General features: G+C 43.7%; 1 protein-coding gene across 1 annotated transcript in view; it reads left to right on the top strand.

Moving 5' to 3' along the window:
• Positions 1-26,440, top strand: part of KCNH5 (potassium voltage-gated channel subfamily H member 5) — a 221,879-nt gene that overhangs the window by 174,865 nt on the left and 20,574 nt on the right. Inside the window, 1 exon segment of the mRNA XM_082216907.1 lies at positions 7,738-7,934. Within this exon segment, the coding sequence (XP_082073033.1) occupies positions 7,738-7,934 (197 nt within the window).

Below are 26,440 nucleotides of genomic sequence, written 5' to 3'. Positions count from 1 at the left end.
ACTTGGCCCCGTTTAGCTTGTGATGGATTTGGTCACGTTTGGAGCATCCATTTTCACCTGGGTGCCCCTCCAGATGTCTTCAACTGCAACTCCCTTCAGCTTCAGCTAGCATAGCCAATGGCCAGGGATGATGGGAGTTGTAGTCCGAAATGACTGGAGAGCTGCAGGTTGGGAAAGGCTGGTCTAGGGTTTGGAAAAATGTTAAGGTTGGCTTCCTGAAAGAAACGTACTCTACTGCTGTCTGTCCTTCAGAGATATTTGGATCAGGGATAAGGAACCCATGGTCCTCCAGATGCTGTTGGACTACAACTCACATCATCCATAACCATTGGCCAGGCTGGCTGGGCTGATGGGAGCTGGATACAATTTTAATCTCAAATGACATTCAAAAGGAAAGGGAGCAGCAACTGGACAGAAACGTCACAGCACAGACAATTTCTGTGGGTCTCCTCAGCTGATTTACTTTTGGACCTTGTCCTATAGCAAAGCAGCTTGTAAAATTCTGAATCCTTTTTTTTTCCAATTATATTTTTATTGGTTTACAAAAACAAAAAAAGAAAACAAAGTTGTACATTCAAACTTCTTAATTACCTCTTAATTCCATTTTTTGACTTCCCTCAATTTGTCTGAACTTCCTTCATTTTATAACTTTTAACGCAATCCTACTTATTGTTATTTATTCTGGTAGCTTCAATTTCATTGTTTATACTTATTATTAGATTTTCACATCACAGAGCTTCCTTAAAACTTACAAACGTAATCTGGTTATCACTTAGTTTTTGCAAATATTGAATAAACTTCTCCCAATCTTCTGTAAATCTTTGATCTCGTCGATTCCGAATCCTTCCTGTCATTGTGTCCAATTCCACATAGTCCATCATTTTGGCTCTCCAATCTTCTATCGTAGGCAGCTCCTCTTGTGTCCATTTCTGGGCCATCAATATTCTTGCTGCAGTCACTGCGTATAAAAATAACTTCTTCTCTTTCTTGTTTATCTCATTCCCTGTAATACCTAGTAAAAACGCTTCTGGTTTCTTAGTAAATGTATATTTCAACATTTTCTTCAATTCATTATAAATCATTTCCCAGAAGCATTTTACCTTCTTACACTCCCACCACATATGAAAGAAAGTGCCTTCCTTTTCTTTACATTTCCAACATTTGTTACTTATCTTATACATTTTTGCTAACTTTATGGGGGTTATATACCATCGATACATCATCTTCATAACATTTTCTTTTATAGCAGTACATGCAGTGAATCTTAAACCATCTTTCGTAAAATTCTGAATGCTGAGGGATGGGAGATAACAAGTGCCACAAAATCTCCTTGTTGCATTTGCATTTGCTACAGCAGACTCAACATGACTACCCGTCTGGAGTTTGCCACCTTGCAATAACAGCAGACAGTAGACCAATCCCTATCGTCTACCCACAACTATTTGCATTGTTTGTCATGCCTGACACCAAATGAGTAGGGTACAATGCTTTGGAAAGTTCATTTGAAAAAGGTACCTATTCTAAGTCTTGTTCATCCTGTCCAAAAAGGAACTAGTTCCACTTCCACTTTGTCCTTTCCCAAAATGAACCAGATTAGTTAAAATTCATTTAGATGAACTTTTTAGTTCATTAAAAGGTCATGCGTCATCCCCTGTACCCAGCATTTGGAATTTTACAAATTTATTGCTAAAGGGTAGGATCCAAAAGTAAATAAGGGAACCACGTTCTTCCTATATTTTTGCAGTGGTACCTCTGGTTATGTACTTAATTCATTCTGGAGGTCCATTCTTAACCTGAAACTGTTCTTAACCTGAAGCACCACTTTAGCTAATGGAGCCTCCCACTGCCGCCACGCCACTGGAGCACGATTTCTGTTCTCATCCTGAAGCAAAGTTATTAACCCAAGGTACTATTTCTGGGTTAGCGGAGTCTGTAACCTGAAGTGTATGTAACCTGAAGGGTATGTAACCCGAGGTACCACTGTACTTCAAAAGCTGTTCCAGTTGGAAGAGAATTTCTTCCAGGGAAGATACAAGATATAACTCACGTTCCTTTCTGGATTGCCTAGCAACAGTGATTAAATTATTAAGCAATTTTAGCAACAGCAGCGCTTCCATATCTGCCTAATAAACCGTAGAATATAGCCTCCACATTTTGTTTGCTAACTTTCTTTATAGGTGTGCCATTGACTTTTTCTAAATATAAAAAATGAAAATGAAAGCTAAGTGTCCTCCTGCTTTGGAAACAGGGAATGAAGATAAACTAGAAATAACTTAAAGTTCTGCTCCAAATGAACTTAATTCACCTTTAGTTCACCCAGGAATTATGGGAACTACTTTCAGGTGTAGTTTGGCAATTTTGTAACTAGTTCAGTGAACCAATGTGGCTTGGAGGGGGGGCCATAGCACATGCTTTGGTGGCAGAAAATCCCAGATTCAATCCCTCGCGCATTGATGCAAAACAATCTTAGCTGGCAGAGCTGGGAAAAGTGCCACCCCTGGGACCTTAGAGAGCCACTACCGTCCAGAACAGACAATACCAGCAGAGCGTAAGACGTTTCTTTTATTGTTAACTTACAATATTCAGGTCTGGGTTACCTTTGTGCAAAGTGATGTTTTCAGAGGGTTGGGGTTTTTTTTTAGGTCACAGTATGTCTAGAATATGATAGTGCAGTCGAACCAGTCTACCTTTCTCCAAAAGTAGTTGAAAGATGGCAAGTTCAGAAGAGGGCTTTGAACTGCTTACTCAGATGTTCCTTGAACACAAGATCATACAATGCTACCATCCCATCCCTTGGGACCCTACTGCTTTGGCAAGGATGTTCTTCTGACATACGTACAAGGTTCTAACAGCCAGGCAGATGTTTTGATCCTGCTTTGCTTAAAAGATGCCAGAACGTTATTGAAATCAAATAGCTCTGTGACTTCTGCATAAATAAACCTGTCTAGACGCTTGGATGGTATCTGGTGAAGCTAACCATGAAGCTAATGCCCACCCCATTTTTTTGCAAGAAAAGGTGGCAGGAGATCTATGTACATTCTATAGCTGTGTTTTTATGCAGACCCATTTCCTTCTTTAAAGGGACGCGGGTGGCACTGTGGGTTAAACCACAGAGTCTAGGACTTGCCGATCAGAAGGTCGGTGGTTCGAATCCCCACGACGGGGTGAGCTCCAGTTGCTCGGTCCCTGCTCCTGCCAACCTAGCAGTTCGAAGGTACGTCAAAGTGCAAGTAGATAAATAGTACCACTCCAGCGGGAAGGTAAACGGCGTTTCCGTGCGCTGCTCTGGTTCACCAGAAGTGGCTTAGTCATGCTGGCCACATGACCCGGAAGCTGTACGCCGGCTCCCTCGGCCAATAAAGCGAGATGAGCGCCGCAACCCCAGAGTCGGCCACAACTGGACCTAATGGTCAGGGGTCCCTTTACCTTTATCTCCTTCTTTGGCCTTTGGTCATGTCCCCTTTTTAATTTGGATCCTGTTATTTCCTTAAATATAGGGAGTCCTGTTTTAGGAATGAGGAACCTGTGACCCTCCATGTGCATTTGGATTCCTAACTCCCATTACTCTGTACCAGCATGGTCACCGGTCAGGGATGGTGAGATTAACATCTGGACGGTTACAGGTTCCTCATGCCTGGGCTAGATGGCTCACAGGTGTCGTCCCAAAGTATGTTTTGAAGGCACCTTGCCTAAACTAAGTAAGTTTGGGTCTGGGAAGTGCCTTCTATAGAGCACCGTAGGCTCAACAATCAAAGGAATGCAGGACATGAATGAAGGCTTACAAAAGTTGCTTAGCAGAATCATTACCAGTGTAAGTTATTGGTGAAGATGCTTATCTGGGTTAAAGAAACTTCTCTGTTGATCACCTGGAACCAATTTTTCCCCACCATGGGTGAGTAGGCAAGTAGCTGTTTACAAGCTTGGTTTCTTATAATCAATTTTCTGTCATTTAACTACACACACACACACACACAGAGAGAGAGAGAGAGAGAGAGAGAGAGAGTTTCTAGACAGATGTAGAAAACAGGAGTTACTTGTGAATAAGTGGCTTCACCTTTTAGTAAGCTCTGTTATTCCAGATTTCTAAAGAAAAACATTCAACTACTGGGCAAGTACATCTTGAAACAGCACACCGTGCAAAGAAGGACATTTTAGCAGGTTTCGTTATGCTGCGGTTATGAGCAAGAAGAGCACTTAACCAACAGGAGAATAATTTTAACTACCATAAATAAATAAATGTTAAAGCAGTACACCATGTAAGCCATCCATTAGCAGCGCACTCAGCAAGACAGACATTGACTTTCTGCCATGTTGTTATCTAAAAAATCATTAGTGGGATTATTTTATTCCCAATTCCCTGTGTTCCTCCCCTCCCCTCCCCCCAAAAAGCTATTAAATCCTTTCAAAAAGATCCATCTAGAATGTTCCTATAAAATGTATTATATCAGCAGTAGCTGCAAAGCCCACAAACAAATTTAAAGAACCCAAACAAATGCAGATTGATTTAGATTCATGAACCCTGGTATCCTTTTGCTGGGAATGAACAGCAAAGTAATCTACCACCGCTATCATGTTAGCTAGTTCAATGCTGAAGCCTGGATGCTCCAGGAACAATCTCAGGCATCTTCAAACAGGGCTTGGAAGCACCCTGCACTGCTGGGGGTTGGACTAAATGATAATAATAATATGATAATAATTTATTATTTACATCCCGCCCATCTGGCTGGGTCATAGCTGTCAACTTTCAGATTTGAAAATAAGGGATCAGCAGCCTCGAAAATAAGGGATCAGCAGCCTCACCTGTCCCAGGGACAGTATACAAGATATTTAACAATTCGGGATAGCAGCGGGAAGCAGTGGGAAACGGCTCTGGAATAAGGGAATTTCCCACAAAAAAAGGGGAGATTGACAGCTCCCGACAGATTAAAAACAGAACAGAACATCAAACATTAAAAAACCTCCCTAAACAGGGCTGCCTTCATATGTCTCATATGATGAGAAGCAGGGCTCATTCCCTCAGCGTTGCCAAAAGACCAGCTCTATCAGGAACCTCCTTCCCGCGAACTCTTTCCACGCCAGCTGTGGATTTTAAGAACTACAGTTTAAGAATTGGTGCCTGGCTTTGCTTTCTCTCCCCCTCTTCATTCCTTCCTCCTTTCCCCCCTTGCATGTGTCTTTTTGGTTTTAAGTTCGTGGGACTATCTTGTTTTAACTGATTGTAGGCCAGCCACTCTGGGAGCCTTTCTGGTTGAAGAATGGGGTACGGGTGTTTCTAAATTCATTTAACCCATTAATTGGGCGACATTCCAAGCACCTGGAGGTTATCGGGAGACCGTCTGATACCAGGTTGAATTAAATGTCCTGCTTGCACAGTATGTTTAAAAGGGCTTTTAATAGTTATATAAGAAGAAAAAGGGATTTATCTCGAGCTACTGAAGTCTGAGGGTTTGGTTTTTTTTATAAAAAATGAGTCTGTAATAGCAGCCAAATTGACATAATCAACAGCAAAAACAGCTGCAGCAAGCTGTGAATACACACACTGTGTTGACATAGGCAGGGGAAATGTTATTTACTTACTGCAGTGGTACCCTGCTTTTTCTCCAAAGAGCACAAAATGGTATGTTTCTCTCCCCGTTTTCATTGTATCATCACAACCACCTTGCAGGGTAAGCTAGGCTGTGAGACAGTGAGTTGCTCAAGGTCACTCCTTGGAAAAGCCACCGACTGGAGATGGGGGGTGCTCAGGCCTTGGTGGGGACAAGTGTGCCCCCCATAGCTTTCTGTATGGCCCTTGGGACACCCCAATCGCGCGTGCCCAAAGCGCAATTTAGTGTTTCTGTGCATGTGTGAGCGCCGAAACCCAGAAGTAATCCATTCCGGTACTTGCGTGGTGCGCAACCCAAAAATGCGGAACCTGAACCCAAGGTATGACTGTAGTCAGCATGACCTTGATAGAAAGAGATAAGAGAACCAGTTTAAGCCAACTGTACTCACCCTATTCATACACAGATATACCCTTAGATCTTGTGAATGAAAAGACAATGGGGAGGCTTTTCCATTTTCCTTTGACCTTGCAGAGAAAACATTTGCTCAGTTTGGGAGCCAAAACGGCTCCAGGACTGCTTTCCTGTGCTGCTTCAGACATGTGGTTTGTATATTTATGTACATGTTTGCTTGGTACATTTATGAACATTTATTATATATATAAGACCTTTATTTATTTCAGTCAGGAGGCAGTAATTCTTCTGAATACCAATTGCTGGAAACCACAGGAGGGAAGAGAGTTCTCGAACTCAGGTCCTGCTGGAGAGGGTTTTCCACAGGCATCTAGTTGACTACTGTAAGAACAGAATGCTGGACTAGTTGGAAGTTCTTATTTTCTTGTGCAAGGAAAAAGGAGCCGGGAATGGGTGTGGCTTGCAGTTGAGCGAGGAGTGTCCTTGCATAGCCTAGATTTTGCCCTAGGCTTCCAGATATGTTTCCCTGTAGCGCTAAAAACCCCACGAGACAGAATGTTCTTTGAATCCAGATTCTTCCCTTGCGTGACCCAGGGGAGGAGAACCCTGTCATAGTGTCCCTTTCTTCAGGATGTTGTAGGTTTTAACACCGAAACTAAAAGCTGTGGCACGGCGGTGCTTTGCCTTGGTTTCCCTTGTGTACAACCCATCATTTCCCTTTTGGCAGGCACCTAATTAAAAGGAGGGTGGGGATATAACAGATGCCTTCTCTGCAGTTTGCCACTCCGCACAACTTTGGAACAGTGGCTATTTTTAATGTAGCAGTTGGTGAATTAAATGAGGTGAAACCTATTCGGGTTTCTGCAAGAAGCTCCCATAAATATTTATTTTCAGGGCTGTGTGCATTCTATGTATCTTTAGAATAGCTGTGGATGTGTCAGGTCCAATATTTGCCAGCATCTCTGGATTAATGCAAATGTTTTCTTAACCCTGGGCCTCAGCCCAGTATACCTGAAGGAGCGTCTCCACCCCCATTTTTCAACCTGGACACTGAGGTCCAGCGCCGAGAGCCTTCTGGCGGTTCCCTCAATGCAAGAAGCGAAGTTACAGGGAACCAGGCAGAGGGCCTTCTCAGTAGTGGCACCCGCCCCGTGGAACGCCCTCCCACCAGATGTCAAAGAAATAAACAGCTATCTGATGTTTAGAAGACATCTGAAGGCAGCCCTGTACAGGGAAGTTTTTAAATGACTGATGTTTTAATGTATTTTTAATCTCCTGTTGGGAGCCACCCAGAGTGGCTGGGGAAGCCCAGCCAGATACGATACAATAATCTTTATTGTCATTGTCTCATACAGAACAAAATTGAAAAAATCTACATCAGACATTCAAAAACCAACAAACCTGCTATCCCAGCTATCCCAGCCTGGTTAGCCCCCTAAAAACTCTGATACCCCATAATTAAATACAGTATATTCCCATAGAGACTACCTTAGTGGGTAATAATAATAATAATAATAATAATAATAATAATGTTGAAGTCACAACTGTCCCGCTCCGCTCTGCAGAGGTGTTGTAAAAGTGCCTCGGCTCCCCCTTCCAAAGTGGCTAAAATCAGGGTGCAAAGGGGAGACCCCCCTCCTGAACCCAGGTTCTCACCTTCAACCCTTTATTTCTTCCTTTTCTTCTGACCGATCCTGCCAGTCCAAACCCGATTCCAACAGCTCTGTGGGGCTCTGACACCAGGCATGTTTTAACTGAACTTTCCCTGCTGCTTTCCCAGGTAAAGGTGATGTGTTTGGGGACATCTTCTGGAAGGAGACCACTCTGGCCCACGCATGCGCCAATGTGCGGGCCCTGACCTACTGCGATCTGCACATTATCAAGCGGGAAGCCTTGCTGAAAGTCCTGGACTTTTATACAGCTTTTGCAAACTCCTTCTCCAGGAATCTCACGCTCACCTGCAATCTGAGGAAACGGGTAAGATATCGTTGTTTTGATTTTGATGGTTAGGCATTCATTTACGGATCACATGTGTCTCAAGGAAATTTGCAAACCTATGGTAAGACAGCTAAGAATACTATTGAAAATACGAATGCAACACACAGTCAAGATAGGTTTAACAGCAATGCAAAATGAACACTTAAGGCCAGTGGCGTAGCATGGGTTGTCAGCACCCGGGGCAAGGCAAGTAATTTGCGCCCCCCTAACCCGTGGATTTTAGCACTCAAGTCTCTTCCACTAGAGCTGCGAGTGCGAGCGCCCCCCCAGATGTGCCCGGTGCGGCCGGGCCCCCCTGCACCCCCCATGCTACGCCACTGCTTAAGGCACATATATTTTCACCTAGCAGGAGAAAATGTGTTGGGGGGGGGAATGTCTTCAATTGTTTCTGTAAAGCACAAATCATGGGCGTGTCTCCTAACTCAACGGAGAAGCTATTCCATAAAACAGAGGCAGCCCCAATGAATGTGTTTTTCTGGGTTACTCTGGAGCAGGTTTCTGATATTTCAAGAATTTTTAATAAAATGTGTCCTGAGAGCATGATGCAGAATGGTCCTCTGAGTTGTAATTTGGTGAAGGCACTAAGATTAGACAGCCTGCAATCCCATAATCATGTCACAGAGGATGATTTTGTATTAGACACAGCATCCTACGCATCATAGTTTCTACGACTACTACTTTTAAAGCAAGTTTCTAGTCCTTAGGATGACAAAGATAGAGCTGCAAGTGTGTGGCAATGTCTAAACACCCCAGAAGCTATCCTGCCCAGGATAGAATATCTAGATCTTTAGTAGCTTCTATTGTTTTTAGAGCTCATGATGATTAAAAACTGCAGAATGAGTTATCCAAAATAAATAAGGACTGCCTCCTTGACAATAGTCAAGGAGCAAATTAACTTGGAAGACAGTTGGGTTTTTGTTTTGCTTTGTTTTTTGCTTGTTTGTTTTTAAAGATTTTATTTGCTTCTTTATTTAATCATGTCATCAATGCATTCTGTGTTACAATCAAGTACAAGGTAATAAGGGGGGGGGGCTTTAAAGACAGTTAAGATTCCAGGCAGAGTCCCAACACAACCAGGAAGCCTTGCATAGGTGCTTCTTTCCCAGGGAGATCCTGGGAATAATACGAGTGGGTGGGGCCACTCCAGAACCTGAGAACACATTACTGCCCAGGCATGTGCTCTCAACCACAGTCCTTGTAGCGCATTGCATGGTGGTAGCTCTGCAGAGAACTGATGGCTTCCTACAAGAAAGATGCTGGATGCTAAGGGGGAAGGAAGATCAAAGGTCACAAATGAGTTTGAAACAGCCCTTCGGTTTTTTGGCTGTTTGCCTCTAGCTTATCTGGGGATCATGCAACCCAAATTTTTATACCTACAGGACCTGGTATGCCCCGCAAAGGACATTAAGGTCCACAAATGAGAACATTTTGGAGGTCCCAAGTCACAAGGTGGATAGATTGGTCTCAACTAGGGCCAGGGCCTTTTCAGTACTGGCCCCGACTTGGTGGAACGCTCTGTCACAAGCGACTAGGGCCTTGCGGGACTTGACATCTTTCCGCAGGGCCTGCAAGACAGAGCTGTTCCGCATGGCCTTTGGTTTGGACTCAGTCTGACCCTTATGTTTCCCTCCCCTTATGGTTTTGATATATGGGCTACTTTTAAAATGAGGCTGCTTTTTAAATTGCATTTTAAGCTTAAATTGGTTTTTTTTTGTCCCCCCCCCCCCCATTTACAGTAATTTGACTGGTGTTAGCTGCCCTGAGCCTGGCTCTGGCTGGGGAGGGCGGGGTATAAATAAAATTTTATTATTATTATTATTATTATTATTATTATTATTATTATTATTATTATTAGACAGGGTGAGGCCTTTAAAATAGGCCCTGTGGATACAGAGTATACATGTTCCATGGGGCCTCTTTTAAAAGACTCACCCTGTATAAGAAAATGTGTTTCTTTATACAGTGGTGCCTCGCAAGACGGAATTAATTCGTTCCGCAAGTTTTTTCTTCTTGCGAGTTTTTCGTCTTGCGAAGCATGGTTTCCCATAGGAATGCATTGAAAATCAATCAATGCATTCCTATGGAAACTGCCTTCAGACCAGGTCCGGGGACAGTCTGTCCCCCGACCTCTTCTGAAGGCTGGGGGGGGGACAAGGGCTTTTCTTCCCACCGCCAGCCTTCAGAGGGCTGTTCTGAAGGCTGGTGGTGGGAAGAAAAGCCCTTCTCCCCACCTCCCGCCCCACAAGCTCTGGGGACAGGAGCGCTTTGCTGCCGACCGCCAGCATTTTAAAAGCCCCCGCTGTCCCGGGGCGATTTTAAAATGCTGGCGGGCAGCAGCGAAGTCTCCGCTGCCCCGGGGGCTTTTAAAATGCTGGGGGTCGGCAGCGAAAGCTTCGCTGCTGCCCGCCAGCATTTTAAGATCTCCCGGGACAGCGGAGAAGTCTCCGCTGTCCCGGGAAGGCAGGCGGGGGGGAGCAAAGACTTTTGCCCCCCGCCGGTCCAGGACCTCTTCTGAAGGCCAGCGGTGGGCGAAAGTCTTTGCTCCCGACCGCCAGCATTTTAAAAGAGGTCCCCGGAGATTTCCCTATGGGCTTTCTTCTTGCGAAGCAAGCCCATAGGGAAATTCGTCTTGCGGAACGGCTCAAAAACGGAAAACTCTTTCGTCTTGCGAGTTTTTCGTTTTGCGAGGCGTTCGTCTTGCGGGGCACCACTGTACCCTTGAATAGGCTCAGAGCTGCCTTAAGAACAGAGTGTGTGTCAAAAAAGGGTGCCTTCCTGTTTATTTTGTAGTCAAGCCGCAGATCTCCCTGTCAATTAGCCTCCGTGGAAATAATACAATATCTACACATGAATTAGCTATTAACGATATGCCTTTGGGACTGGGTTCAGAGACGCCTTCATTTTTATGCAGCTGGAGGGGGGGGAGCGAAAGTTCTTTTTTTATGTGGGTGTTCCTAAAACCATATTAATGAAGGTCATATAAATGTTATCTGCATGAAGAAATCTCATAATTGTGATGAATAGATTTATGGAGCATTAACTCTGGCGCTTTTATGGCTGGAATGAATTTTTCTCTTCTCTGTAGCTCTACTTTTTTATCGTGAGATAAAGAAGTTTGTAGCAGGCAAAAAAAAACGAAACAAAAATATTATAGCACGCTGTAATGCAATCCCCATATTAATACACAGATGGTATCGGTGGTACGTGTGAATTAATGTCTGCAGAGCACTAGGTGTAATTCCAAAAAGGTGGAAGATACTGGCAAAACCTGTTGCTGTTTCGCAACTTTCTGACCTTAGCCAGACCTAGCAGAGAAAACGCAGAATTCACGGAAGCAATTGGCAACTTGGCTGCAGACAGGATAGACGAAGCAGGAACCAGGAACTTGCAGTTAGGGGTTTATTATATACAGTGGACTATTTACAGGAACAGAACACGGATCTTTAACTTGCTCTCTCATACACGACTCACAACTCCTGAACTCAAACTCGTACACTGACACATTCCAGTTAGTGGGCCATTAATCATTATTCCCATGAGAGAGCTTGACCAATCAGGGAGCTGTCTCCATGCCTCTGTATCACCGGGCAAACTTACTCCTTCACATTGCCTTGGCTGTCGACCAAACCCTAATTGACTCTGTGTGTGTAGCTGCACGTAAACAGATTCCCAACAGAAGAACCATACCATCCATTAAGTATAGGGTCACTTCCTCTAGATTACTGGAGGTCGTGGACTCATGGGCTCGTGGGACTATACCACCAGTAGTGTTGTAATGGTTAGAGTGTTGGACTGCGACTTGAGAGACCAGGGTTCGAATCCCCACTCAGCCAACCCTACCTGACAGCGTTGTCGTGAGGCTGAAATGGGGGCTTGGAGAATCATGAGGTCTTGGGAGAAAAAGGTCGGATATAAATGTAGCAAATAAACAAATGGCCTGATCCAAAGTGGGTTGCAGAAAGAGCACCATGGGAAAAGATTAAGAAAGTGGTCCCCAAACGCGTGCTTGGGTGAGAAGAGTGGATCCTGGGTCAGAAATGTCAGGTGACGACTTCTCCAGATGTCATTGGACTACAGCTCCCATCAGTCCCAACCACCACGGCCAAGGCGAGGAGCGATGGAAGTTGAATAGGCCGCCTTCATTCTAATGTCTCAAAAAAAAGTTTGCATATCTGCATTTTACCTCACCCCGTCTCCTTGAAATACAGCCTTGCAGCCTGAACGTGTGTGCCACATTTAATTCCAATATTTTGATCTTCAGTGTAGTGGTCAGACTGGAAACTAACAAACCAAGAAGTTTACAAGCAGGGCTCCAGAAGAACCAAAGGCCTCAATTAGGCCAACAAGCAAGCGCTAATAGCTTTGCAATCAGCTTCATTGGATTGCCATGAGTTCCAATGTTATGAGAGAGAAAGAGAGAGAGAGAGAGAGAGAGAGAGAGAGAAACTTTTCTCTACTTACTCTCTCCATGCCATACATGAGTCTGTGGACCTTGATCATGCCTAGGTAAAGGTTGTTGTTGTTGTTGTTGTTGTTTAGTTGTTTTGTCGTGTCCGACTCTTCGTGACCCCGTGGACCAGAGCACGCCAGGCACTCCTGTCTTCCACTGCCTCCCGCAGTTTGGTCAAACTCATGCTGGTAGCTTCGAGAACACTGTCCAACCATCTCGTCCTCTGTCGTCCCCTTCTTGTGCCCTCCATCTTTCCCAGCATCAGGGTCTTTTCCAGGGAGTCTTCTCTTCTCATGAGGTGGCCAAAGTCTTGGAGCCTCAGCTTCAGGATCTGTCCTTCCAGTGAGCACTCAGGGCTGATTTCCTTAAGAATGGATGCGTTCGATCTTCTTGCAGTCCATGGGACTCTCAAGAGTTTCCTCCAGTACCAGAATTCAAAAGCATCAATTCTTTGGTGATCAGCCTTCTTTATGGTCCAGCTCTCACTTCCATGCATCACTACTGGGTAAAGGTACCCCTGACCATTAGGTCCAGTAGCGGACAACTCTGGGGTTGCGTGCTCATCTCGCTCTATAGGCCGAGGGAGCCTACTCTTTAGCTAAAAAGTCCCAAATGCTGCAACCTTTCTTAATGGGGCAGTCTCTTGATGGCTTTGCCTGCCCTTTCCCACCTCTGCAGTATCCTTTTTGAGGTGAGACTGCCAGAACCGCACACAGTACAGTGGTACCTCTGGTTGCGAACGGGATCCGTTCCACAGCCCCGTTCGCAACATGAAAGGAACGCAACCCGCGTCTGCACACACGCGGGTTATGATTCGCCGCTTCTGTGCATGCGCATGATGTCATTTTGCGTGTCTGCGCATGCGCAAGTGGTGAAACCCAGAAGTAACCCTTTCTGGTACTTCCGTTTTACCACGGGACATAACCTGAAAGAACATAACCTGAACCGAACGTAACAAGAGGTATGACTGTATTCTAAATGTGGTTGCACCCTAGATTTGCCTAACAGCATTAGGATATCAGCAGTTTTATTTTTTATTCCTGCATTGCAGGGGGTTGGACTAGATGACCCTTGGGTCCCTCCCAACTCTAAGATTCCATGCTTTTCAGTTCCATCCCTAACGATCCCTTTCCTAGCGATCCCTAGCATGGGACCTGCTCTGACAATATGGAGATTAGTGTATACCTATGGTCTGCCTTCATATAACCATCTGCTTCCTGAGCTTAGACCTGGGCCCTTAGAGAGATGGAAAATCAGGGGAGGCGAGAGACATCATATGGCTTTTACAATTTTTTTCCTGAGGGCTAAGGTTCCTCCGTTCTTCCACAAGCTCATTTTGGCTGCGTATGTCGCTACGCAGCACCATTAGCTTGTTTTTGGAACTAGCACACCTCACCACCTGCATTCTAGTAGTCGTGTCTCTGCAACATCAAATTAGCTCCAGTATGATTTCTCTTGTGATTCTTTTGCAGCTTGCTCCACAAGGCAAGAGCACATAATGACAAAATAAATTACACACTGCATTTTTTTATTTTTTAGTTCAAACGATGGCAAAGAGACTCTGCCGAACAGCAACAACAGAAACGCGGGCTGGTTTCTCAGCTCTGGTTTGACTGTGCCCATCTTGGGGGGGAAAGATTCAGTGACATGTTCTAGACCTGCCTGACTTTGAGGTCTTTCCAGGGACCCAATTTGCTACTGTCAATATTTTTGTTCTCAAACAGTTGTTTGCTCTTACAGCTGTTAGAAATAAGGACTGGAAACATGTGCAGTGCTATTTTTATTTTTTATTTTATCATCATCATCATCATCATCATTATTGTTGCTGTTATTATTATTGGGTGTTTTTAAAGTTTGATGTCCTATTGTGCTTTTAATTCTGTTGGGAGCCACCCAAAGTGGCTGGGGAAACCCAGCCAGATGGGCAGGGTATAAATAAATTATTATTATTATTATTATTATTATTATTATTATTATTATTATTATTAGCCACCCATCTGACTGGGTTGTGCCAGCCACTCTGGGCAGCTCTCAACAGAATATTAAAAACACAATAAAACATCAGCCATTTAAAACTTCCCTATCAGAGGTAACATTATTATCAATTTACAATAGACTGGAAGGTTCACAGGCTACGAAGGTCTTGCTCACACATTTATTGACAGCTGCACAAGTTATTATATTTAGGAAGTGGAAGGGGCAAGCAGAATATAAAATGGTATAAAGAGGTGTGGGATTAATTATAAATTAACATGTGCCATTAAGGTAAGACAAGGAAATATGCAGGAGAAATGATTTTGAGGAGATATGGAGGGTGTTTGAATTTGTACAGTTTGTACAGTTAAAACAGAAAGGGGTCAAACCATCGCAAGAGGTGTTGAAATTTCTGGAGGTTGGATAGTTACAATGGAATGATATTGGTGGTGGGGTGCACATTTTTATTCTTATTCATTTATTACTATTACTTTGTCAAAATAAAAGAAAATAAATAAAATTTAACAGTAAAGCGAGATGAGCGCCGCAACCCCAGAGTCGTCCGCGACAGGACTTAACGGTCAGGGGTCCCTTTACATTTACCTTTAAGTTATTGATCTTTGGGGGGGGAAGTTGTTTATCTTTTTTTTTGGGGGGGGGAGCCGAAGTCGACTTCTTTTAGGAGAGGGAAATCGCTCACCTAAAACAATGATATGGCCTCGGTCCTGTATACCTGAAGGAGTGTCTCCACCCCCATCGTTCAGCCCGGACACCGAGATCCAGCGCCGAGGGCCTTCTGGCGGTTCCCTCATTGCAAGGTTACAGAGAACCAGACAGAGGGTCTTCTCGGTAGTGGCACCCACCCTGTGGAACACCCTCCCTTCAGATGTGAAGGAAATAAGCAGCTATCCTATATTTATAAGGCATCTGAAGGCAGCCCTGTTCAGGGAAGTTTTTAATATTTAATGCTGTAATGTTTTTAACACTTGATTGGGAGCTGTCCAGAGTGGCTGGGGAAACTCAGCCAGATGGGCGGGGTATAAATAAATTATTATTATTATTATTATTATTATTATTATTATTATTATTATTATTACGATGCAGTGCTGACGACTACTTTCGTTTTCTATACCATTTGACGCTACAGACTAACACAAAGGCAGAGGAAGGGGACGGGGAATTTCCTTGCATTGCTTTTCACTTCCGCCAATATAGAGGGTCCCGTGATCGACCACGGTCAACACTGATTGTCCGGGGATAGATCTGTTGATCATGGTCGACCAGTTGGACCTCCCTGTTGTACTACAATTCCCACCAATCCCAGCTAGCATGGACAATGGCCAGGGCCCCTGAGTGTTGGAGGGGAGCATGTTGACTGCCCATGTTCCAGAGACAGATGAAGCGAAAGAGAAGCTGCTGAATTGCAACTCATTACCAAACTTAAAACCATGGAGAGACCTGGTCTGAACAAAGACATTGGATTCTTATCTCATTATACATGACTAAGCCATTTCTCACCTTCTCACCCCTTGCCTTTTCCTGTAAGACCTATTGCAGTCGTTAAGAGTCGTCAACAGGCTCATCTCAGCTATCTGCCAATCTCCCATTCCCACCACCCTTCTGAGTAATACCCCTCCCCACCTTCTCACTATATAGAAGGATCTGGCAACTTCTGTTTCAGTGTATCTGAAGAAGTGTGCATGCACACGGAAGCTCATACCAAGAACTAACTTAGTTGGTCTTTAAGGTGCTACGGGAAGGAATTTTTTTATTTTGACCATGTTCCAGAGAATGTATTTTGCAGGCAACTGAGCTACTGCAGACGCAGTTCTCCTTGATTATGGAGAAGCGATATTTGACAAGAATCAATGTTGTTTCATTTTTGCTCACCTCTCAGCAGCCCTTGAAGGATTTTTTTTTTAATGTTCTAAAATGTCATTGTTTTCAGCGCACAGTGCTTGGGGGGATGTCTTTATTTGAGTCTCAGTTATTGCCAAGTCCCTTCTCTGCCATCCAGTTTGCTCCTGGTGATTAACCTTTGCAAAGCATGTGTGGGTCTTCGTTAACTACTGAAAAAAAGAAAAGCATCATGATTGTGATTGTTAATTATTTACATAGAGCCGCCCAGGGGCACAGTGCTGCCAATAAAAGAGATCCTTTGTAAGAGCAACAAAGTGAGTTGCATCTGCGAGCCGTAGTATTTAAAGCTGCAGGCTTGAAGGGCTTAACTGGCAAATTATTTATTTACTTGCAGTTTTCTTCCCCTGCTGTTTTAGCTGCCGTCCCCAAAGGCAGCTCACAATAACCAATAATGAGACAGTCCCTGCTGTGGGGTTTGCATTCCAAAAGACATGACAAGAAAGGAAAAGGGGTTGGGAAGGAGAAGGAAAAAAGCAAATTTGGGCACAAGTTCTTCGTTACAAAGTTCTGGTAAGTGTTCTTTCTAACGGTTGTGTGCAGAAAGCTCCCTGCGGTTGCTTCGTGTCACGGTTCTCTCTTCCTTGTTGTATGCTAGAGCTGTAACTCTGTGGGGATGTGCAGAAAACTAGGATAGGATATACTGTATTTTTCTGTGTATAAGACGATCCCTATTTTTTCAGCCCAAAGTTAAGAAATAAATAATCACAACATTCTGTGTATAAGACGATTCCCAATTTTAAACTTAATTTTTTTTTAGGGGAAATATAGTCTTATACACGGCAAAATACAGTTATTTCTTAGATATTATCTTTCCCAACTCACGTTTGCGAGTTCAGCAGAGTACATCACTTTGTCGGCAAAAATAAGGGAGCTGTTGATATGCTAGCTTTAGCCTTTTAATTTAAGTAATCCAGGATGCTTTGCTGCAGACTGGGTTTCCTGTTCTTTCTATCCCTTAGAAAAATAAAAACGTGAAACAGTCTTGTTATAAGTAAAGGCAGATTCACTCGCTCAGTGTCACAGTAGCAGTCTTGAGGCAGGCTTAAAATGTAGTTACAGAAATATAGTTTAGATTAGGATTGGGGTCTGAGCTGTGACTCAGACTCAACACATGTCCTACATCCCTAGTCATTGATGGAGCATCAAAGAGAACAGATCAGATAGCAGGGATCAGAGAGAGAGAGCAGACTGGGGATGTGAATCAGTTTATATAGGTTGTGCCTCTTTACCTGGCTGGACACAGTGGGGGTGGCTCTCACCGGGAGGATGTCTTGCAGAGACCCTGTGAGATCCAGTTTCCTCTCTGTGTGTACCTTTCTAGCATTCAGAAGTAGTTGGTTTTGGCTGCCTTCTTTTAGATATCCCACAAACTTGGTGACAGAGTGTCTGCTTTGCATGCCGCAGAACCTGAGTTCAATCCCTCAGCATCTCAAGGTGTGGCTGGGAAAAGCTCCTGCTTGAAACCTTGGAAAGCCACTTGTCCGATAATAAATGTTGGAAATGTAAAGAAACTGAAGGTACTTTCTTTCACCTTTGGTGGACGTGCCCAAAGATTAAGGACTTCTGGGAAATGATATATAATGAAATGAAAAAGGTACTTAAATGTACCTTCCCTAAGAAACCAGAGGCCTTTCTCTTGGGCATTGTCGGCCAATTGGTGTCAAAGAAAGACAGAACATTTTTTATGTATGCCACAACAGCAGCAAGAATACTCATAGCAAAGTATTGGAAGACACAAGATCTACCCACTCTGGAAGAATGGCAGATGAAGGTGATAGACTACATGGGACTGGCTGAAATGACTGGCAGAATCCGAGACCAGAGGAAAGAGACGGCGGAAGAAGATTGGAAGAAATTTAAAATCTATCTTAAGAGATATTGTAAAATTAATGAGTGTTAAAATGTTACGATTATAGAAAGTAAGTGGACTACAGCTGTAAAGATTAAGTTAAAAGAAAAGAAAAGATTACAACTAGATAAAATTAAGGGTGAGGATTTGCTGAATTAAATTTGAAATTGGAATGCAGAAAGGGGAGGTATGAGGAGGTCGTTGAAGTAAGTTTTAAGAAAATAAGATTTTGAAATTATACTTGTTTGTTTTTGTATTTGTTTGTTTGTAGTGAGTATGTTTATATAATTTGTGAAAATTCAATAAATATTATTATAAAAAAGGAAAGCCACGGCCAGTTACCATGGATAGTACTAAGCTGGGTGGATTAATGATCTGGCAAAATATGATGCTGCTTTGCTCATTTCTATATACAGTGGTACCTTGGTTATCAAACTTAATCCATTCTGCAAGTCTGTTCCAAAACTGTTCCAAAACCAAAGCGTTCCAAAACCAAGGCGCACTTTCCCATAGAAAGTAATGCAAAACGGATTAATCCGTTCCAGGCTTTTAAAAACAACCCCTAAAACAGCAATTTAATTTCACTATGAATATACTTCTTCTTCATTGTGTTTCAGTTCAACAATTACTTTGATAAAATAACGTATTTTGTTATGGGCTTTAGATACCTTTTAGGGCCATAAATTACCATATAGCATATATTTGACACATAAAACAGTGGCAATTTGTTGTTGGCAAAGGACAGCTGGACATATAAAGGGCCCCATTACCTTCAGTAACTAAGGGCCTCATCAAACCTAAATCCGGCCCTGTGTTGGCCACTGCGAGAACAGGATTTTGGACGAGATGGGCCCTTAGTCTGTTCCAGTACGCTCTTCTTGTATTCTTTTGTTATTATTCCAGCTAACTCCGACTCACAAGCTCTCGGGTCTCTTGAACTCTCTGACAAGCATTTATATTTCCAAGGCAACTTATAATTCCATCATTTTGTAACAATAGCAAAGTAATTGAGGGGCTTGCAATTAGCATAACTATCAAATGTGATGCACTCAGGTCTGATTGCAGCTATGAGGGGGCCCTGGGCAAGGTGCCTCCCCCCCCCAAAAAAGAGCACTGGTAGATAGCGAAAAATTCAATGTAGTTTTACTTTTGCATGTTTTGAAACAATATAGACACTGAAACGCAGCCAGCCTTGAGAAGCCACAATTCTGCAAATTTTGCAGTGCAGTTTTCTAACAAAGTAATGTGTACCACAAGGCATATACAGTGGTACCTCCGGCTACATACGCTTCAGGTTACATACGTTTTAGGTTACAGACTCCACTAACCCAGAAATAGTGCTACAGGTTAAGAACTTTGCTTCAGGATGAGAACAGAAATCGTGCTTTGGTGGCACAGCAGCAGCAGGAGGCCCCATTAGCTAAAGTGGTGCTTCAGGTTAAGAACAGTTTCAGGTTAAGTACAGACCTCCGGAACAAATTAAGTACTTAACCCGAGGTACCACTGTACTAGGATAAAGTGTGCATATCTATGCGTCGATTAGTGAAGATAAGATACCAGGGAGCTTTGTTTTGCAAAAACATGTACAGTGGTACCTCGGGTTACATACGCTTCAGGTTACATACGCTTCAGGTTACAGACTCCACTAACCCAGAAATAGTACCTCGGGTTAAGAACTTTGCTTCAGGATGAGAACAGAAATCGCGTGGTGGTGGCATGGCAGCAGCAAGAGGCCCCATTAGTGAAAGTGGTACCTCAGGTTTAGAACAGTTTCAGGTTAAGAACGGACCTCCAGAGTGAATTAAGTTCTTAACCCGAGGTACCACTGCATGTTAGGGGAAAACTGCACACACAAATGTGCATGTTAGGAGAAATGTATACCAAAACGCTGACAAATTTTCAAGGGGCTTAAAAAAATAAACCACAAGCAGATGTGAAATGTGAAAAACTGAAGACTTTGGAGATGGGCAACAGAGAGAAACTGAAATCGACATATTCAGTCATCTCTAGTGTCTCACCGCATCCTAGAGGAAGAATTTAAACGACTGGTGCCAACATGTGTAAAGCTTAGCCCACAAAAATCATCGAAATAGAGTTCTTGGTTTGCTAAAAGGTTTCCGTTTGATTCGATTTTATGTTTATAGACTCCTCGTGCCGATGCCATTAGGGCAAAGTGATAAATCAAAGATAAACGGCCCACTAGCCTGCAGTCTTAAAAAGTAGAGACATCACCTTGCAAACAAAGGTCCGTATAGTAAAAGCTATTGTTTTCCCAGTAGTGATGTATGGAAGTGAGAGCTGGACCATAAAGAAGGCTGATTGCCGAAGAATTGATGCTTTTGAATTATGGTGCTGGAGGAGACTCTTGAGAGTCCCATGGACTGCAAGAAGATCAAACCGATCCATTCTGAAGGAAATCAGCCCTGAGTGCTCACTGGAAGGACAGATCCTAAAGCTGAGGCTTCAATACTTTGGCCAGCTCATGAGAAGAGAAGACTCCCTGGAAAAGACCCTGATGTTGGGAAAGATGGAGGGCACAAGGAGAAGGGGACGGCAGAGGACGAGATGGTTGGACAGTGTTCTCGAAGCTACCAGCATGAGTTTGACCAAACTGCGTGAGGCAGTGGAAGACAGGAGGGCCTGGCGTGCTCTGGTCCATGGAGTCACGAAGAGTCGGACACGACTAAACGACTAAACAACAACAGCCTGCAGTCTTGTCTTTGGAAAGCTGAATTCTCAGGCGTCTATGGAAGATGCTGGACATCAAGGCATGATCGGAGGGCATGCATTGCCACAACCTGGCTGAAGCTACATCAGCAGGTCTGGAACACAGAGTGCTGCTTTCTCCTGAGTGAGGCCACTGGTCCATTCACCTCCGTATTGTCGACACTGAACGGCATCAAATCTCTAGGGTTTCAGAAAAGGGAGATTCCCAGTTCTTTCTATTCAGAGATGCCGGGGACTGAACGCAGGACCTTCTGCATGCAAAGCAAATTCTCTACCACTCAGCTACAGCTCCCAAGGCAGGTTCAAACTCGAGTTCTTGGAGAACTCCCTTCTAGTGCTGTTCAGAAAAGGGTCTGTTATTGCAAGTGGCTTTTTAAAGAAATCTCCCACCAGAAATGTGTGTGTGTGTGCGCGCACACACACACACACAGTGAGGGGGGAAAGGATTTTTTTTTATTTAAGATTTTCTTGTTTTACAGAAGTAAGTGTAATGTCTCCCGTATTTTTTCCATGTAACATTTTTACAAATCCATTTCATTTTTTGAGACATTAGGGGGAGGAAAAAAAGGGGGTGGAGGGTTGGGAAGATGGGTGGGGGTGGGGGTCGGGTGGCGATGTTTGTGTTATGCTTAATGTAAGTAGGGTTTAGTGTAAGCATTGCTTGTGTTGTTCGCTTGTGTTCCTTTGGTGGTGAGAGAGGTTGGGGTTGGCCTAGGGTGTGGTTGTTTGTTTGTGATTGGCTGTGGTGATCTTTGTTTTCGTGTGTGAGTGGGGTGGGTGTTTTGGATCAGGTTAGCCATATTGATATGTATGCTGTTGGTGGATTATTGTCATTGTCTTGTTGGGCTGTGTATGTGATAAAGGGGAGCCATACCAGGGTAAAGGCGTCTTCTTCTGTTTGTCCCTGTGTCAGTTTCAGTTTATTGGTTAATTTTTCTAGTAGGGCTGTTTCCCATACTATTTGGTACCATTGGTCAATGCTTACTCCTGACAGGTCTCTCCAGTGTCTGGTGGGGGGAAAGTATTTGATGCCCTTCTAAATTTGCCCATTAGCCCTCTGACGAAGAAATGACCAGTCCATAATTTTAATGGTAGGTTTATTGTAGCTGTGAGAGACAGAATATCAACAGGAAAAACCCCAGAAACCCAGAAGTCAGAGATTGATGTGCATTATAATGAGTGAAATAAGTATTTGATCCCTTTGCAAAAGATGCCTTAGTACTTGGTGGCAAAACCCTTGTCGGCAAGGTCAGACGTTTCTTGTAGGTGGCCACCAGGTTTGCACACATCTCAGGAGGTATTTTGTCCCACTCCTCTTTGCAGATCCTCTCAGTAAGGATTCGAGGCTGATGTGTAGCTACTCAAGCCTTCAGCTCCCTCCACAGATTTTCGATGGGATTAAGGCCTGGAGACTGGCTAGGCCACTCCAGGACCTTAATGTGCTTCTTCTTGAGCCACTCCTTCGTTGCCTTGGGCTTTTCTTCCTCTTAAGAGCGCAAAACTGATTTATAGTGTTTGTTGCAGTATATCAGAGTGTGTTTGTGTAGCTCTGCATGAGTACTAGGGCAGAACTTTAGTACTCCAAGGAGAGTTTGGTTTGATTGACAGCCAGTTGCCACTTCTGCTTCTCCCAGGTGCACGAAACAGCCTAGAATGGGGGCGAGGAAGTGTTTTTCAGTATTTTGTGTTTGTGTATTTTGTGTTTTTCATCTTGCATTTTTATGGTGTGATTTGCAGGTGAAAGGTGGTGTACAAATTTAATTAATCAATTGATCGATTAATTAATTAGCAGTGATCATTTGAACACCGGATGCTAGATCCTTGGGAGCCATTCTCAAACAACAGGTCCTTCAATATGGGAGCATTGATCAGAGGTAATGTTGGTTGTACAAATGCCAGCCCAGGGAGAACACAAGAAACAATGACCTTCCAAAACAATGTGCTTTTTTATGGCCACAATATAATTGGATCCTAAGGGAAACATTGCATGCATTAAGTTTGCTGAAAAAAATAGGTAGGGGAAGTAAATGAAAGAGTTCTTGGTATAACTGAGTCACAATTGGAGTTCAGGAGCTGACTACATTCCAAGAAAGGCGTCTGGAAAGGCTATGCCAATACTTGTGGTGAAGAACTCTATGTGCAAAGTAAGACATTTTAATAAATCTGTTGCTAGGCCTGCTCTGGAGCTCACTTATTATTTACCAGAGGCACCAGCTTGCAAGAGGGGCCAGGGTGGATCCAAACTTGGTGGTCTGTCAGGCTTTGGGGAAGCGGATCCCTCCCCTGGTGGCAGTAAATAAGCGGATCAAATGAAAAGAGCATTTTTACCAGATTACTAGATAAGTTCTTTAATAATCACAGCAAGAGACAAAGGAATGCATATCTCTCTAAAAATGGCGTTGCTCCCAGTAAAGGTTTACCCCCTCCATCCCCATTAATCTATATCAGGCACGTCCAAGTCTCTAGAGACTGCAATCTACCCCCAGTATAATAAAACTGGCAGTGATCTACCCATTGTCATTGCCCATAGTTGAGTTGTTGTTTTTTTTTTAGGGGAGAGGGAGCAGAGTTGTTGAGCTATTTTTATGAAGGCTTGACAAGAGTTATTGAGCTTTTTTTTTTGGGGGGGACCACAGTTGCCCAGCTTTCTTTGGGAAGGATTCCATAAATTCGCATTGCAAGCACTCAGGAGCAACCGGGCGATCCCTTTTTTAAATCCCACGATCAACCTGGAGCACGTGGCAGTACACCTGTCGATCACAGTTGGACATTGATTTCCAAAGTCCATACCGGGGGCCTAATCCAGCCTGGCGGTTGGTCTAATCCAGCCCCTGTGGCAGTTTATTTCCTGGGGTAAAATCCCCCCCCCAAAAGCACTAGATGACCCTTGGGTCCCTTCCAACTCTACAGTGCTATGATTCTATATAATAGTCATAATAGCATGGCCAAGCATTATATTAGGGGAAGTTGCTTTGGAAAAAATGTGTATATTAGGCAAAAGTTCGCTATGAAAATTCAGATGAATTTTTTTTGGGGGGGGATAATTAATTACAAACTAATGTAGAGGACTGAACTGGAAAAATGGAAAGGAATTACAATTTGACAGATCTGCATGCCTCATAGCTTAGGAGCAAATGTCAAATTTGCAACTGTTTGGCAAATTTTGAACTGTGCCCAGATGCAAGCCTTTTTTTTTTTAACCCCCACCTTTTTATTTGCATACGCCAGTATTTGAGAAGCAAGGATCAATGAAAAGGCAATTATCTTAGGTATATTTCTGTGGAGGACTATCTGGCAGAAAAATCTCTTTCTGCAAAAGCACCAGTTTGAAGGAGGGCAGGTGTTTATGCAAGGGATCAGGTATAATGCTTCAGTCAGCTCATTACATAACCCAAAGCAGGGTCGCTCTCTCTCCCCCTCTCCCCAACATCTCCTCTTGCAATTTAAGGGCATTGTTTTAATGGCAAAATGTAGCTTTTCGTACACGGAGGATTATGCTGAATTTATTGGGAGGGCAATTTAAGCGCCAGAGGGATAGTTTGTTTTAAAGGCCGGCTTGCAAATCAAAGCGAAGCAATCTGAGAAAAACAGCCAGTTTAATAGCAGCTAAGAAGCTTCGCTTTGGGTCATCCATTAGCTGTCCCAAGACTTCCAATTAATAAAATGAGAGGAAGGTTTTCGTGAGAAATAAGGGGAATTAAAAGAGCCAGAAGCTGGATTTTGTGAGCACTCGCAGCCTTGAGTTATTTTGTTCGCTGCAGACACAACCCAGCCACTTTGCTGGCCCACAGGGGCAGAGCTAGGATGGGGGCAGGAGCTGAAAGACTGAACAGGGAAGCAAGAAGTTTGGGGAATTCAAATGTTGCCTCTGCCATGAATAAACTATGCAGCTTGAAGCAAAACCATTACCTGTCAGCCTCTGTCACCCAACTCTCAGCTGCAAAACGGGGATAACCATACTGACTTGCATTGCAGAGGTGTTGTAAAGATCACTGAGATAATGAAGGTGAAACAAACAAACAAACAAACAAACAATTTATACCCCGTCCATCTGGCTGAGTTTCCTGAGCCACTCTGGGCTGCTCCCATTCGAGTGTTAAAAACAATACAGCATTAAATATTAAAAGCTTCCCTAAACAGGGCTGCCTTTTAAAAATAGGATAGCTGCTTATTTCCTTCACATCTGAAGGGAGATTGTTCCACAGGGTGGGCACCACTACTGAGAAGGCCCTCTGCCTGGTTCCCTGTAACCTCACTTCTCTCAATGAGGGAACTTCCAGAAGGCCCTCGGCGCTGGACCTCAGTGTCTGGCCAGAACGATGGGGGTGGAGACGCTCCTTCGGGTATACTGGGCCAAGGCTGTTTAGGGCTTTAAAGGTCAGCACCAACACTTTGAATTGTGCTTGGAAATGTACTGGGAGCCATGCTTTTTAAAACCATGAACTGGAGGTTTTTAAGCAGAGGTAAGGAAAGTCATAGTACCACTCTATTCTGCCTTGGTCAGACCATACCTGCAATACTGCATCCAGTTCTGGGCACCACAGTTTAAGAAGGATATTGAAAAGTTGGAAGATGTTGCAGAGGAGGGTGACCAAGATGATCAAGGGTCTGGAAACCAAGCCATATGAGGAATGGTTGAAGGAGCTGGGCATGTTTAGCCTGGAAAAGAAGAGACTGAGAGGAGATATGATAGCCCTCTTCAAATATATCAAGGGCTGTCATGTGGAAGAGGGAAGAAGCTTGTTTTCTCCTGCTCTGGAGGGTAGGACTTGAACCAACGACTTCAAGTTACAAGAAAGGAGATTCCGACTGAATATTCGGAAAAACTTTATGACAGAGCTGTTTAGCAAAAAGAGCTGTTTGGCAGTGGAACAGACTCCCATGAGAGGTGGTGGGCTCTCCTTCCTTGGAGGTTTTCAAGCAGAGGTTGGATGGCCATTTGTCATGGATGCTTTAGCTGAGATCCCTGCATTGCAGGGGGTTGGACTAGATGGCCCTCGGGATCCCTTCCAACTCTACAATTCTACGGTTCTCTGTATATCTGACGAATGACTCAGCTGTTCTCCTTTGCCTGTGCAACAGCAGGCAGTTGACACCTCAGCGGAGCTTTGCCAACCTCCTTCAGCCGTTCCTCAACAGACACTTCTTATTTTTAGTCCCTTGTGATCTTGCAGTGCCACTGGCTGTGTATAAAATTTAAATCCTTCGCTCAGCATTTCCAGCTTTGCCCAGTGACGTTTCTCAACATTTCCCTAATTTTCACAGGTCTGTAATACCACCGAAACTGAATCTTGCGCAAAAATGATAAATAAACAAGAATTAAAAACAAGAACAACTAAGAATCTTACAGCGCAAGCCGTCATGCCATCATTAGACTTGTTTCCTCCACTAATTCTACTGTGGAATGTGAGCTTCTAGAAGCCAATCCTATTCCGTGTGAAGGCAGCACATAGTAACATCGATACCATGTAGAAACTTAGAAATTCACGAAAGCCACTTGACCTGTGTGGAGGGGAAGACCTGACCTGATCTGTTGCTGTTTCTCCAATAAGGGAGAAAAGAGCT

Source organism: Podarcis vaucheri (assembly GCF_965113315.1).
Source record: "Podarcis vaucheri genome assembly, chromosome: 1".
Classification (NCBI taxonomy): domain Eukaryota; kingdom Metazoa; phylum Chordata; class Lepidosauria; order Squamata; family Lacertidae; genus Podarcis; species Podarcis vaucheri.
This window is presented reverse-complemented; position numbering and strand designations above follow the sequence as displayed.